The sequence below is a fragment of the Dama dama genome, chromosome 24 (genome assembly GCF_033118175.1).
Source record: "Dama dama isolate Ldn47 chromosome 24, ASM3311817v1, whole genome shotgun sequence".
Classification (NCBI taxonomy): domain Eukaryota; kingdom Metazoa; phylum Chordata; class Mammalia; order Artiodactyla; family Cervidae; genus Dama; species Dama dama.
The window spans coordinates 50294778-50310585 of NC_083704.1; the positions used below are offsets into that span (position 1 = coordinate 50294778).

A 15808-nucleotide genomic window follows, 5' to 3' on the forward strand; every position below is an offset into this window, starting at 1 on the left:
AAAACAGTAATTTACAACATTTCCTGTACTAAAACCTCTCCAAACATGGCTTATCAAAGGGCAAGTAAAGATAGTAACATCTACACAACAATGGCCGTTCTATCTGGAACCTCAAAAGTTGTAATCATCATTGCTTTTGGAAATAGGGCACTTTTCCCTCTTTAAGCATTTGAGAAAGAGAATCAGAAGTCCTGTCTCCAGTAAAGTGATTTACTGAATTGAGACTCAGAAGAATTGGTACAAAAATCAATCAGAGGTTTTAATCCCAATTATTCTAATGTGTTTGGACCACATTTTCATCTTTTGGCAATATTTCAACAATTCAAAATAAAGCTATCAAGACAAGCATTTACTTCTCCCTCCTCCCTTATAAATTTTAAAGCCAAGATGTTTTTAGCAACCAAAAATATACAGCACTAACTAGGTTGTTCACTCTAAGAGCTAATATTAAATGATTCAAGCCTAGCTCCATACTGTAATATGAAAAGAAGGTAGCTCTTTATTACAGGATGAGTGGCAGGTCATCAACATTACATGACACACTGCTGAAAAACTCAGATTTGATAGAGTCCTATTTTAAGTATTTGGTGATGGAAAGAATCACATCTATTTAGAATCCAGGAGTTATTCCAATATACCACCTTCAGAGATGCATGGACTTGACACTGTAAAACTCAAAGACAGAGGAACTATTTTGATTTCAGTGATATATGCTCTGCACATTGCCAGCCAACATGGTGAGATCTAAGTGAGTAAATTACACCAAGAGAAAACCTGGAGAAAAATAAAGTGCATAACCCTCAGTCTTCAAAGGAAAGAACTTGACCCTTGGTGTTAATTTCACTGTAGAGTAGGAAAGTTGTCTTGTTTGGAACTGAATTAAAGCCTGCTTAAAAGGGTCGATGATTATTTCATGGGAAATTGAATCACATTTATTTACACATTTAAAACAAGATTGAGTACAGTAGTTTGGCAAGAATCTATAGAGCAGGAGATACAAAAATATTTCAACAAATTAATGTATGCTTTCAAATTAAGTGGTTAAAAACTGTTACATTTTAACGCCTACAAATTATATTATTCATGACACTAATGTACTCCCACTGGCAAAGTCTGTATCTAATTTGTGTAATGAAGTATCTGATCACTAGTGAATATGTGTAGTCCCTAATTCAGAATTCCAAGTTTTTTATGAACCGAGAGCTCAAGTAGATCCAAGAAGTGGCAAAACTCCAAGATCTACTTTATCTAGGACTGTCTCGTTGGAGCAGAAAAACCTCACCAACTACTTTTTCTGATTGAAACTATTAGTTTTACCTTCCAGGCTAAGAAATCTGGAAGAGGGGACTGACTGGAGTTCTGTGGTTTTCCTACAATGCTGTCAACACAGATGGGTGTGCTATAAAAATATCTCCCATTTATGAAGCATTTACTCTGGGCTGGGCACTGTGATAAATATGGGGGCTACAATTTTTTTCTTTTTTTACCCCACATACAGATCCTGTGAGGCAGGTATTATAGCCCTTTCAGAGCTGAGCGGACTGAAACCTACAATACTCATTGGTGAAAATCCTTGCATGCTTAAGTGCTGCAGCCTAGATGATAGCCCAGTCCCAGAATCTATTCTCTCAGTCTTTATTCCAGGAAGACACCATGTCCCCCTTGTGCAGTGGTTGCGTTTTACAGGTTGTTTCCAGAAGACCCACTTGGTAACAACACCTGCAGGGCATTCGCTGAGAACAGTCTGAAGAATTTGCGGTAAAATCGCCCACCCAGCCTAAGACCTCAACAGGAAATTGGATTCGTTTGTAGGAAAATGGAATCCCTGAACTATGGTTCTCTGAACTGTAGCCCACGAAACATGTCAACACAGCTTCCAGACCAATTACTTTCTTTCAGTTTAGCGGATAAATGAAAGGCGCGTGGGGAGAAGTGATGAGAGAAGAGAAGTGTAGCCACAGCTTTTGGGGCTTCCAGGAAGATGAGCAAAACTTGTGTGCAGATACGAAAGTGAAACTGATGGCAACATAATTCTTATGAAAAGCAGTGAGTAATACTACCCAAAAAAAGGACAGACACACACAAAGACACACAAAACAACAATATAAAAATCTAATTTGCCTTAGAAAGTAATATCTTGCCCGCACTGAAATGTGACAAGAGTTTTAAAGTTCTGGCATTAAATATGTGGCACATGTTTAATTTCATTCTGATTAACTATTTTTTAAATTGTTAAAATATTTAACTCAGCAACTGATTCAATTGATTCCCATTCCAAGGGAACCTTTGTGGATCCCTTTCTCATCAAAGGATGAGGGGGTATCAAGAAAAACAGCGATGTACTGGAAAATAGTTAAAACATCACATTCTTCTTAGATATTCAATTTTGTTAAGCTTGTTGACAGTCACAAATGCCCAGAAAATATGGGTTGAGTTGTTTTAGATTGCTGTTTGAATAACAGATTAATTTAATAATCAGTGGGATATTGAATGACGAAAATTATTGGTTAAAGTAGCCAAACCACCAACCCTAATGACATTCTTATGTAAATTCTTATTTTCTTTTAGGCTCCTGCATTCTTAATAAACCCTATATTTTTGAAAATCCTTTTTTAAACACTGCATACTGTCCCTCTGTTAAAATATATCTGTCTATGCTATAGACAGATAAATGTCCACTTTTGGAGTTGCCAATATGATGGTTTCTATTTAGAGCAACTGAGTCACCTCTTGATGGTTTTTCCATATAAAACCAACAAGGGCTTCTGGAAACAGGACACAGAGATTGAGCTGGGAGCAGCCAGTCTTCAAAGACTGTTGGAGACCAACAAGACTTATAATATGGCTAGAACCACCTGACACGGTTTCCTGAGTTTTACCAAGATGTGTAGACACCAGGGTTATCTGATGTCTGACCATCTGAAGACACTTAACAATAGCCACCAGCAAACTGCCGCAGGAAGCACGTTCCCGTGGGAAGTGCACAGTGCTCTGGTTGCTCTATGGTTTGCTATTGCTTGTGGAGGAAAGTAATCGCTGCCTTGAAAATGGTTTGTAATGGACACAGTTTTCTATGTTCCATTGCGGGAGGCGAGATGTTTTTCTTTGAAAAAGATCTTAGTGCGTAATTTTTGAAATACTGTAATTTTCACCAAACTCAGTTTCCAACTCACTCGTCGCCAAATGCTGTAGAATTGTGTTATTTTTGAATGTCACTGCCGCTGACCTGAAGTTACCTACGAAGCTAGTCAAAAATTAGTAACTATTTTAGAGAACTCATCCTGCAAAAGCTCATTCTTTCCAAGGCAAAAGTTGACAAATTTCTACACGCATAGAACATAAAGCGGTAGGGCAAATTCAGCTGCCTGTTTGCCACTAAACCTATTGGCCATTGTACTGAAAAGTCTACCTGCTGTCACAAAGGGACCATCAACAAAAGCCAAATAACAGTATTTCCGTCGTTGACATACTGCAGTCCAAGAATACAAAGCTCATACAAAATGTGAAATGCTCTCTTCATTCTTTAATAAATATATACATCTTCTAATAAATTTTACTTCATAAAATGGAACAAGGAAAGACAGAGAGAATGAGACACGTGAAAATAAGAATATAAGAATTTAATCCTTCAAAAGCTGTCAGTGAGACTATTCTTTATGAATCTATTTTGATGTGATAAGAGCATCGTATCAAAAATTTGTAACAAAGCCTCACAAAAATTTTTGGATGAGGGAAAAAAAACTAGTCATGAATTGACTTTTCATTCCACTAGTCACCCCAGCCAACTTGTTAGTTTCTAATCCCTAAAAAGAGGAGGAGGAGAATGGAGAGGAAGAAACAGCTGAGGCGGCTCGATGAGGACCAGACTGTGTGTGTGTGCTGGGGGGCTACATTCAGAGGTGCAACAAATGGCCTATCTGAATCAAAAGTTTCTGCTTCAAAGGTTGGTCTAGCATCACCGTTATTGTCATTTCTCCCATCATCTGAAATCTGGTCATTTTTCTTCCCTTCCTTGAAACTTCTGTTGGTCCACACTGGGGTCAGGGCAGCAGCTTAAGTCCTTACAGGACCAGTGCTCTGTGAGGGTCAAAGGGGCCACAGTCCTCGTCTCCTTGCTTCTCACCTCCACCTCTGTGTCCCAGCTTCCCGTGTAAAAACTTGTTGAACAAACCACAATTTTTCTTGTCTCCACAAGTCTCTTCCTTCTCTCTGGATACTCCTACTTGCTAACTCCTCAGTACTTGGTGTTCTTACATTAGATGCTACTTTTATCTAGGAAGCTTCTCTCTCTCTCTCTCTCATTCTATGCTTTCTTCAAGTAGCGTTCTTTTTAAAAAATATGTATTTATTTGGTTCTGCTGGGGTCTTAGTCGTGGCACATGGGATCTTTATGTTGCAGCACGTGGACCCTCTAGTTGTGGCACGTGGGCTTAGTTGCTCCGTGGCATATGGGATCTTACTTCTTTTACCAGGGATCAATCTGCATCCAATGCACTGCAAGGCAGATTTTTAACCACTGGACCATGAGGGAAGTCCCAGGGAAGCCTCTATTGACCACTCCAAGCCTCCCTTCCATGCTGCTGTGCGAAATTTACTCTCTAGTCCTGGCGTGAAGCAAGGAGGGCTGACACTGCCTAGTTACTTCTTTGTAAACTACACGAGGAAGGAATCATGTCTGCCTCATTCACTGCTAACTCCCCACAGTGTAGCCCAGTGTCTAGGATATGACACACAATCAAGAAATGTTCACTGAAGTTCTAAGCTAGTTTTAATTTTTTTCCCTAAAGTCCTATTTTTTCCCCCTGGCAAATTTCTTAGAAACCTCCTTTAAGGTAATTTATGTATCAGCTCTCATATCTTAAAAACTAAATTGTCATCTCACAAATTAGAGAGTCCCTTGACAGCAAGATCAAACCAGTCAATCCTAAAGGAAATCAACCCTGAATATTCACTGGAAGGACTGAAGCTTAAGCTGAAGCTTCAATCCTTTCACCACCTGATGTAAAGAGCCGACTCACGGAATAGACCCTGATGTTGGGAAAGATTGAAGGCAGGAGGAGAAGAAGACAGGGGATGAGATGGTTGGACGGCATTACGAACTCAATGGACATGAGTTTGACCAAGCTCCAGGAGATGGTGAAGGACAGGGAAGCCTGTGTGCTGCACTCCATGGGGTTACAAAGAGTTGGACATGACTGAGTGACTGAATAATAACAACAAACTAGATATTAGAAACAGGTAAAACCAATCTACGATGTTAGAAATCTAGAGAGTGGTTATCATATGGTAAGTGGAGGTTGTGCTCAGAAACGGGGAGGTGGAGGACCTCTTGTGAGGCTGGTAATGTTCTTTCACTTCTTAGCCTGAGTGCTGGTTACATACATGTGTCCCCTTTATGAGAAAACTAGCCAACCGGCAAACTTATGGTTTGTACACTTCTCTGTATTTGCTCTATGTTAATATAAATTTTAGTTAAAAAGAAAGAAAAGGGACTTCCTTGGTGAGCCAGTGGCTAAAACACCCAATACAGGGTGCCTAGGTTCCATCCCTGGCCAGGAAACTAGATCCTACATGCCACAACCAAGTCCACATGCCCCAACTATTAATAAAAGATTCCCGATGCCACAGTGAATATTGAAGCTCCCGAGTGCTGCAACTAAGACCTGCTGCAGTCAAAAACACACAAAAAATATTAATTTAAAAAAAAGGAAAAGCACAAGTCCCTGTTTTTCTCCTCACTCAGACCCCAGAACCATTACTGTTTTTTGCCTCCATAGTTTTTGACAGAGCTGCTGGGCAGTGGCCTTGAAATAAAGCTTCGAAAGAAAAATCTTATCTTTTCACTGCTGCCAGCAAATTATACATGGCCTTCTTAACTTCCCAAACTCCTATCGGTTTTCAACCCACACTCCTGTGAGTGTGGAATTTACACTGTGAAACAGACTAGTCATGGGAGGTGTCAATACCTCAGCATCTACTTCATTATCTTATCCATCCTTGACTTCCCTAAAGCACCCTACGCAGATTCCAGGATGTAGCAAGAACACATTTACCTCCCAGTGAATGAAAGGTGGTCTTCTGTTTAGTTTGAAATCTATATTTTCATCAAGCAGTGTTCATCTCTTTCGTTTCTAACTGCAAGTCAACAAGGAAAAATACTGCTTGCCCTAGCAGTTGTCCTTCTTGGTTCTATTTGTTTTCTCACTTAGAATGGAAATGAGAAAGTTAACTTACTCCACTAAGTATGATCATCTATCATCTGCTAAGAGATATTGGCCACCTAATGGAGTTTGCAGTCATGATGACTGGGGGGATGATACCCCTCTGCTCAAAAGGGTTCAGGAGTATTATAAAAACAATGGAGTCACTTGACAGAGCCACAGAGCCATGAATAGTCAACAGAACTTAAGTTATACACGAACTGGTCATCTGAGAGACCTCTTTCTCCAGGGAATTCTATAGACATAAATTGATGGTAGACTATGAAAAGGGACAATGACATTTCAACAGAATGGTTTCTCGAGGTTAAAAATTTTTTATACTAAGTTGGTATGGTATTATACTTGTGTTAAGTGTTGCCATGGGCTTCCCTGGTAGCTCAGCTGGTAAAGAATCCACCTGCAATGCAGGAGACTCTGGTTTGATTCCTGGGTTGGGAAGATCTGCTGGAGAAGGGATAGGCTACCCATTTCAGTATGGAGAATTCCATGGATTGTATAGACCATGGGATCGCAGAGAGTCAGACACGACTGAGCGACTTTTACTTTCAGTTAAGTGTGGCTATATATTGAATACTTACTCTCTTTCAAGCATTATGTAAATTCATAGCATAAATTTTCCCACTTACATCTTACAAAAAGCCAATGCTATGCTCACTATTATTATCCCCCAAATTACCCAGGAAGAAGCTGAGTTTCAGAGTTTTGGTTTTTACTCCAGGTCACACAATTTGCAGTTCATGACATTAGGACTCCCACTCTGAACCCTCTGACTCCATAGGCCCTGCGCTAAACCACTGTACTTCAGTGCTTTCCTGTGATGGTTCTGAAGTCCTCAGCTGATACAGTAAACTATAAGATGGTACACTGGGCAAAGATAGAAGCTGGTTTGTTAGAGATGCTGGATGAAATAATAAAATAAAACAAGTGTGTTTAAATGCAAAAGAACTTACAAGAAAAGACACTAAAAGCCCACTTGCACATTTATAGGCTAAGTGGAAAATCCTATCTGCTGCTGTCCAGGACTCTGAATGGGATAAAGAATATTAGTGTGAGAAAACTTTAAGCCTAAACTACATGCTGCTTAGGAAAAATATTTATTCTAGTTATACAATGCAGGGACTCCTAAATACAAAAGCTTACATAACAATTATTCCCAGGCAGTCAATACCAATAGGACACATGATCGAAGCCCAAGTGTAAGTCTATTATGAGGAGAAACCCAGGCTCTAATCTCTTCCCACAAAAATAATAAATAGCAAAGATCAGTTCACAGTCAAAAATGACAAAACACATGAGAAATGATCAACCAGGAAAGAAAGCAGACACGAGAAACAACAGGATTGGTACCTTCAGAAAGTTAACTATTAAAATAATCTTAAAAGGCCTTTATTATCATGTGTAGAAACTTAAGAATAAGGCTCTATGTAAAGAAATACAGATTTTTAGTAAAAGCAAATAAAACTTCTAGAAACAAACAAACAAAAAACAACCTTATTAAGATCGCAATGGATTCTCTGCACACCTGAAAATAATATAAAACTATAAATCAACCATACTTGATTTTTTTCAAAAATGCAATACTTAAAAAAAAAATCTCAGTGGACTCTTTAAGAAGCAGACTAGACACAATCAAAAGGAAATTAGTGAACTGTAATATGCTTAAGGAAATTATATAGAATAAAGTACACAAACAGAAATACATTTAAATCTAAATACACTTCAGTGATACATCAGAACATTAAAGAGACACATTTTAAAAACCATCAGAGAGGAATGAAAAGCCAGACTACTTATAAAGATGCAAAACTAAAAGTCCTAAGACAATGGAATAGGATTTTTTAAATATCAATTTGGATAGTATGAAGTTAAAGTATCACTGTAGAGTACATATTGAATAAGAATTTAAATAAAGAATGAGATAATTTATCACTCCCAGATCATTCTTGAAAACGATTTCTAATATACTGTAGAACCAAAAACAATAGTTTTTAAAAAGGCAATGGTAAGTAAACAAAGTAGTAAGCATCTCATTTACTATAGGCAGCAATAATAATAATAATATATTTGGTAGGTTAAGAACACAGGAGAACTAAAATGTTAGAAAATACTACATGAAAGAGATGAGATATACTCCAAGTCAGAGGTCCTAAGGCCTTGTTTGTTCTGGAGTAATAGATCTTCCTGGAAGGAAGAAATCCTGACCAACTGAAATAGAATGTATACTTTAGTGGAATACACTAGTATACTAATAAGGGGAAAAAGGGAATGGAGAGAAGATAATGAATATAATAGGTGGCAAAAAAGAAAGAAAAAAGAAAAGAAAAAACATGGGGAAGAAAAAACATAAAATGATAGTAGAAATGCATCCAAACTTACTGGTAAGCACAATAAATTTTAAGATTAAATCTGTCAATAATAGAGATAATAAAATTTTAAATCCAGCTACAGTCTATTTATAATGTAACGCATAATGACAAAAAAGTCGAAAATGTGTGTGTTGGGGGGTAAATGTGCCTAGGAAATATTATCTAAAGAAGAAGTTCTAATCCTATGCTATTAGCAAACAAAAGAGGCATTAAAGCATAAAGCACTTCCATATAAAGAGGGTTAGTACACAAAAGATAAAAGGAATAGTTTATTAGGAAGCTATACCACCCTTGAACAGAAATGTCCATGGTAACATAGCTTCACAATATAGAAAGCAAAACAAAGTGAATGACATGAAAAAATGGAAAAATACATAAGCCTGGTGAGAGCTCGACATCTAAAATAGACCAAGAAAAAAAGTTTGAAACACAATAAACACACCTGATCCAATGGATACATATTAATCTCTACACTCAGCTTTTAGAGAATAAAACTTGCTTTTAAAACCACAGAGACAAATTCTAGAATACAAAGCAAGTCTCCACACATATTAAAACACATTTGTTACATAGACAACACTGTCATTTAGTTAGGTATCAATAATAATAAAAAAAAAAAGATAGCCTCAAAACCCATAGATTAGGAAATCTTAAAACACTATTTAAAAATTTACAGATCAAAAAAAAAAGTGAAAGTTAGAAAACTGTTAGAGCTGAATAACAATGAAACTATATTAAATTTACAAAGAAAAACTGGAATGTAGGGAGAAATCATATATATATATATATGTATGTTTACATACAAATGAAGCTGAAAAAGTTAAGCATCAAACACAAAATGGTAGAAAAATAAAAAAAAAAAAGAGTAAATCCCCAAAACATAGAAGATAATGATACACTGAAGAAGCAAAATAAATGAAACAGAAAGTCAAAGAAACAGAGGGAATGAAGCGAACTAAATGATGATTCTTTGGAAAGAAAAACAAAACAGACATATCCGTGCCAGTGTGAGGGGGAGAGAGAGAGGAGAGGAGGAAACAGGAGGGACCGAGGGAGGGAGATGGGGAGAATGAGAGTGATTTAAAAGGGGAAAATCACAAATAAGGTAACTGTGTAATAAAAAGACACTATTTACAAATGCATGCAAGCATGCAATAAACTTTAAGAGTAAGATGCAATAGGCGATTTTCTGAGAAATATAATCACCAAAATCATCTAAAAAAGAAATGGAAATTCCAAAGAGATATTATGTAACCATTAAAGAAACTAACAGAGTAACTGAAAATGTACTCACACAAAAACAAACAAATAAGCAAAAACCCATCAATCACTGATAGTTTTATGGGTTTTACTAAATCTATAAGAGGCAGATAATTTAATCTTACACAAAATGTTAAAGATATTAGAAGAAGAGGAAAGACTCTTCAAGTAAATTTGTGACAATAAAATGATCTTAATAGCAAAGTCAAATGAAAGGAAGGCAAAGTGCAGACCACTCCTCTTTATGAACACAAATGCAAATGTTCACAACATAGCATGAGCAAATGAATCTAGTAATATGAATTTTGTCCTGTTTTTTGTAATCAATGAAAGTCAATCCTGCAAAAGCAAGTATGTTTCATATTACATAACCCATCTACTATTAAAGACATTTATAATATATATGACAACGCTCATGATTTAAATTTTTTTAAATTACATTGGTGAATCAACATATTAAAAATTAAAATTATTTTAGTGATGATGCAAAAAAATATTTTTTCATACATTTTCATAGTTTCATACAGCTTCAAGTTTCATACAGTAACAATAAGAGCAACAAGTACACTTGAAGAGGTTTTCCTTAACCTAATAAATGGTTACCAAAAACTCATAGCAATTTAGAAGATGGATAATAATTAAGGTTGCACAACACTGGGAATGTGCTTGATGCCCTTGAATTATATACTCAAAATAGTTACAATGGTAAATTTTATATTATTTATATTTTCCTACAATTTAAAAGCCCTATAGCAAACATCATACTTAACATGGAATTATTAGAAGTAATTCTTTTAATTAGAAATAATACATGGTTTTCTACTCTCATGGCTTCTATTCAACAAATGTATCAGAAGTTCAGTGCAATAAAACAATAATTAAGTGTGGAGATTAGAAAGGAAAAATTTTACAAATGATATTACTATGTATGAGAAAAAGTCCAAAAGAACCCAAACACAAACTATTAGATTTAAAAGAGCAGTTAGCAGCTGGGTGCAGGATATATAATGTACAGAAATCAGTGAGATTCTCATATGTTAGCAATTACCAATCAGATAATATAGTATTAAATATATGCCATTTCTGAAAGAAAAATCCCATAAGTTGTTTAGGTATAAATCTAACATAACATCATGAAACTGTATTGAGAAGCATGTAAATAAACAGGGATATTTAGCTTATAAGTGGGAAGGTCTAATATCATAAAAATAGCAGTTATCTACAAATTAATCTATAACTTATGGTAATTGTAATCAAACCCTAATTCATCAAAATTAATAAGCTGGCTCTAAAATTAATATAGAAGAGTAAAGAGGCAAAGACAGTTAGGCTGACTTAAAAGAAGAATAAGAGAAAGAGATTTTTTTCCTCTCAGCTATCAAGCCACACTACAAAGCTATAATAATTAAAGAGATATGGTGTTGACACATAAACCATAAAACCTAAAAGCAGAGCTGCACATAGATGGGAACCCAGCCTATAACACAGATGTCATAATAAATCTATTGGAAAATTAAAAAATACTGAGTAAAAAGTGCTGGTTAACAGGCCAACTATATGAAAAAGGATGAAATTAGACCTCTAAATCATGAAACTCACACAAATAAATTCCAGAGGCATTAAAATTCTAAGTGTGAAAGGCAACTTTTTAATGTGTTCAGAATAAAAATATATGTATTACATTAGGGTAGAGACTAGTTTCTGAAACAAGGCACAAAATGCACAAGTCAAAGAAGAAAATAATAAATTTGACCACATGAAAATAAAAGCAAAAGAAAATTTATATGCATCTAAAGATGTCTATAAAAAGTGAAAAGACAGATCAAGGAATAAGAAGACACATACAAAGCACAGAACTGCAAAGAAATCATATCTGAAACACAAAAAGAATGCCCAAATCAGTAAGAATAGACCCACCACTCAAGGGAGAACTGCTAACAGGAAAGAAGCAGCTAGAGACCCCAAATGATCAATAAAACCAGCAGAAGAGGTCTAGCTTCATTAATAATCAGGGACACTCATATTAAGCCACCAAGAAATAATTCCCAATGTGTCAGATTTGGGTGAATCCTGAAGGCTTGGTGCCTTGAATAAAAACATCTGAGAAATTTCCCCCAACTGGTGAAATAAATTGCCAACTGTTAATTGGGATAAAAAACCAATTAGGACTTCTTCCAACCATCTACAAACTGGGCTAAAAATCTCATATTCTAGGACATATTTTCATACATTTGAATGCTTCCCAAACTCTAAACGATCCCTCTAACAAAGCCAAGTGGTGCTCCTTCCAAGCTGATGGAAACAGTTCCTCACACAAGAGGGCAGCCATGTTTCCAGCCCGCAGCGCAATCCTGGCCATGGCGGCCGCGCCGGCCCTTCCGGGAAAGGTCTCGACCGAACAGAAAGGGGCGGGGTGGGGCAGGGGTGCTTACTTGGAGCAGTCTTCACAAGCAATGTTCCCTGAGGTTTCCTTGATGGTGCGCTCAGAGACGAACGCCGGATACTCGGTGTCACAAGGCTCCAGGGTCTGTTTCAATTTCTGGGCTGTAGGGATAAGGGGAGAAAAAAAAAGATAAAGAATACAAGGCACTGACTTTGTTGTGACTGGCAGCCCATAGTAACTCAGAACGCAGTTCCGCGCCTGCTGCTCTGTGATTTTTCTAGGCACAGCATAATGCATTATTTTCTAATTAGTCAAGTGATTTCATCTGCCAAGCAACTCTATAAGCTATAATTCCTCAAGCAGTTCTGTTGGCGTGATCAACTATCATTTATGCATCTCAAGAATTCTACTTTCTGGTACAACATCACTCACTGGGTCTCTGGCCTCAGACTTATGTGACCTCAGCAACAAAAACACACACACACATATACATCCGAATAAATGTATAAAATATAAGCTACACTGTATTATTTAGGGTGAGATAAAGGTCATAATACAATTGCACGGTTTTATTACAGAAACAAAACTGAAATATGGAATAGTAAAATACGTAATGTCTATGAAACACAGCCATGAACCTAATCCCACTATTGTGAAGTTCCTTGTGCAGAAAGATAGTACTAAATAACCCTGGTACACGGGTAAGCACATAGTAGGTACTTGGTAAGGGCTTGGTGGTCTATTAAATAATTTAAACAAGTTACGTCCAGTAGGCAAATTTCAAAACCTAATATTTTAAATTTGTAAATTAGGCATGATAAACTTCTTCTATTAGAGGTTGATGTGAGAACTCAAATAATATATGCTGAGTACTTAGGGCAATACCTGGAACGTAATGAGTGGTAATGTCAATTAATAATAAAAGCAAAAATTTTATATTCTTTTCTTTAAAAAACAAAAATAAAGCCAGTATTGTCATGAAGCCATTAGTGATGATGACAATGATGACAGATACCGTTAGCAGACTAGTTAAAGGTAAAGTCAGAGGAGTTTGGAGTGCAAATTCCTGCTTCACTACTTTTAGCTAATCCTCAGGATTCTCATCTGTAAAATGGAGATGCCGGCAGTATAGGCACTCTTCACAGGAGGTTTACTCACGACCATTTTTCCAGTAGAACATTTGCTTATAGATTCCCAATAGTCAAACTTCATATGAAGTTTCTGACTGATGTTTACGTGGATATAAACATATATTTGTAACAATCTCTCTAGGTATATTCCAAACGCAACTGGTTTGGATGTCAGAACCACCATTAGATGTTTCATAGAATGCCCATCTGGGAGCCTGCCAGCACTAAGAGAGGCATCACAGAGTTACTGAGTGCAAAACAACCGTTTGGTAACAACCAGGTAATTGTTGGGTGAGCAGAAAGCCATGTTTTAAGTGTTTATATCCTTACGTGATTTTTTTATATACAGGCCTTTTTACTGAGCTTTAATTATTCTGAGGAAATTGATTGGGGGTTTGGAGTTGAAGCATAATACACTGTAGTTTTTCTTATTTAAAACAAAAGGAAGTAGACTCAATCAGCTTTTTGGGCAAAACGTGATTTTAGGAACTGGTCGCTGACATTAAGCGGTGATTCACATACTAACTCACAGGGTTGTTCTGAGGAACGAATAGTCTAATGCATGCATAACTCTGAACAGAATGACACAGAAGCATCTTTTCACATGCATTTTTGCCCCTCTCTCCCCACCTTCATGTTACCACCTACATACCATCTTCATGTTACTCTACATGCTAATTGCAGAGTAGCTAACAGCACAAATTCTGGGGGTTGTGAATTCTGCTGCTGCTGTGTGACATTAAGTGGGCTTTTTATTTCTCCACACTGTGATGCTTTCTGCAAAATGGGAAGAACAGAACCAACTCCAAAGGGTCGTTTGAGGATGAAACAACTTCATCTATTGAAAGTGGCTGGTACATTGCCAGTGCTACTCAAGTGTACACGCTTACAGCCACCACCACTTCTACTGTGAATGCTATTTCATTGAATCCTCAGACTGTCAGCCTTATTGGGCCATCACTGTTTGGTTGGAATAGCAAACAGATAGCTGTCTTCCTGATCCTGACAGCACTGAGGGTACGAAGCTGGTAGCCATCGCGCCTGCAAAGGGCCAAGTTCCAGACACTGTCTATCCCCTGAGCCTGCAGAGCTAGCTCTCAGGAAGTGTTCTTACATGCTTGCTGAGCAAATGAATAATTCTTTTGAATGGTGTTTTTCAGGCAAATGAAACTGACAAAGGAAACGGGAGATTCTCAGTACCTAATGGCAAATGGCCTGCCTTGAGTGGAAAGCAAGGGGATTTCAGTCGGCGCAGGTTCAACAGTAACAACACAGAGGCACTTGGTTGGAACATCATTCTCTTCTCATTTCTTTATCAATGTCCTTGATTCTTGTCAGGAAGATGACTTTGATGGTAGGCAGTTTTTGCCTTTTTTTTTTCTTTCATTTGTTCTTTTTCTCCTTTATTCTAGGGAGGCCAAACATGAAGCTCAGAGGAGCTAACTATAATATGATAATACAGTTTATTTTCAGGGTTATTATTTTTTACAATGGATTATACAGCAAACAGGACTAACTTTTAATTTGGGAAGCCACATTTTAATATTTAATTTTCAAAAAGTCAGCTCGCTGAAATAAAGATTAAGTAAATAAAAGCATAGTTTATAAGTTAATACAGTACAAGCATGCAGATGGCATATAACGATGGTAACAGCTAAATTTATTAAGAAATTACTATATGCCAGATGTCATTCCACTTTATGCATATTTATCTAGTACTACATGACAAAATTTAAACAAATCAAACTATGAGATAGGAGAAAGTGTTAATTCTGTTTTGTAAATTAGTGAATGGAGGAGAGGATGAAGTGAACTGCCTAAATTCATCCAGTGAGTATGTGGCAGGGCCAATATTTGAACTTGGGCTGTCTGGTTCCCACACATATATATTTAACTGCTGTATGAAGTTTGGCCAATGAGAGAAAGGAAGAAAGATCTTTGGGGGGGCAGGCTGAGACAGGTAGCACACGTGATTTAAATAACCCTGATAACCACACCATCTCTAATTGTCTGGGCCCAGTTACAATGGAAAGAGTCCAAATCTCAGTGGAGAGACTCATTTGGCTCTGATCCTTTCTGGGTAAATTCTTATTCCTTTCACAACTCTAGGTCACCCATACTGATGTGGTAATAAGCCCTTGAGTTTATTTGAAGTAAGACTATAGATTGGCTAGAAGTTGCTTGGAGCTTTTGGGAAACACATGAATTATCATATAAAACCATGGCCACATTTAATCTAAATAGTATGGTTTATTATGAAGATGTTTCTCTGTCTGGAGTGCTACAGGAAAACACCACATATATTTGCCAGTTGTTACTGTTTATTTATGGAATTTCAAACCAATAACTAAGGCTGCCAGTCATCTGATCGGTACTGTTTTAACTCTCAGGCATTTAAAACTCATCATCTTACAAAGGTGTTGGCACATAAGGATCGTGGAGCTCAGC

At 36.9% G+C, this 15808-nt stretch overlaps 1 protein-coding gene across 1 annotated transcript in view; it reads right to left on the reverse strand.

The window, feature by feature from the left end:
• CACNA2D3 (calcium voltage-gated channel auxiliary subunit alpha2delta 3) overlaps positions 1 to 15808 on the reverse strand; it is an 839655-nt gene that overhangs the window by 33792 nt on the left and 790055 nt on the right. The window contains exon 35 of the mRNA XM_061129193.1: positions 12280 to 12391. Within this exon, the coding sequence (XP_060985176.1) occupies positions 12280 to 12391 (112 nt within the window). The remainder of the gene's footprint in view (positions 1 to 12279; positions 12392 to 15808) is intronic.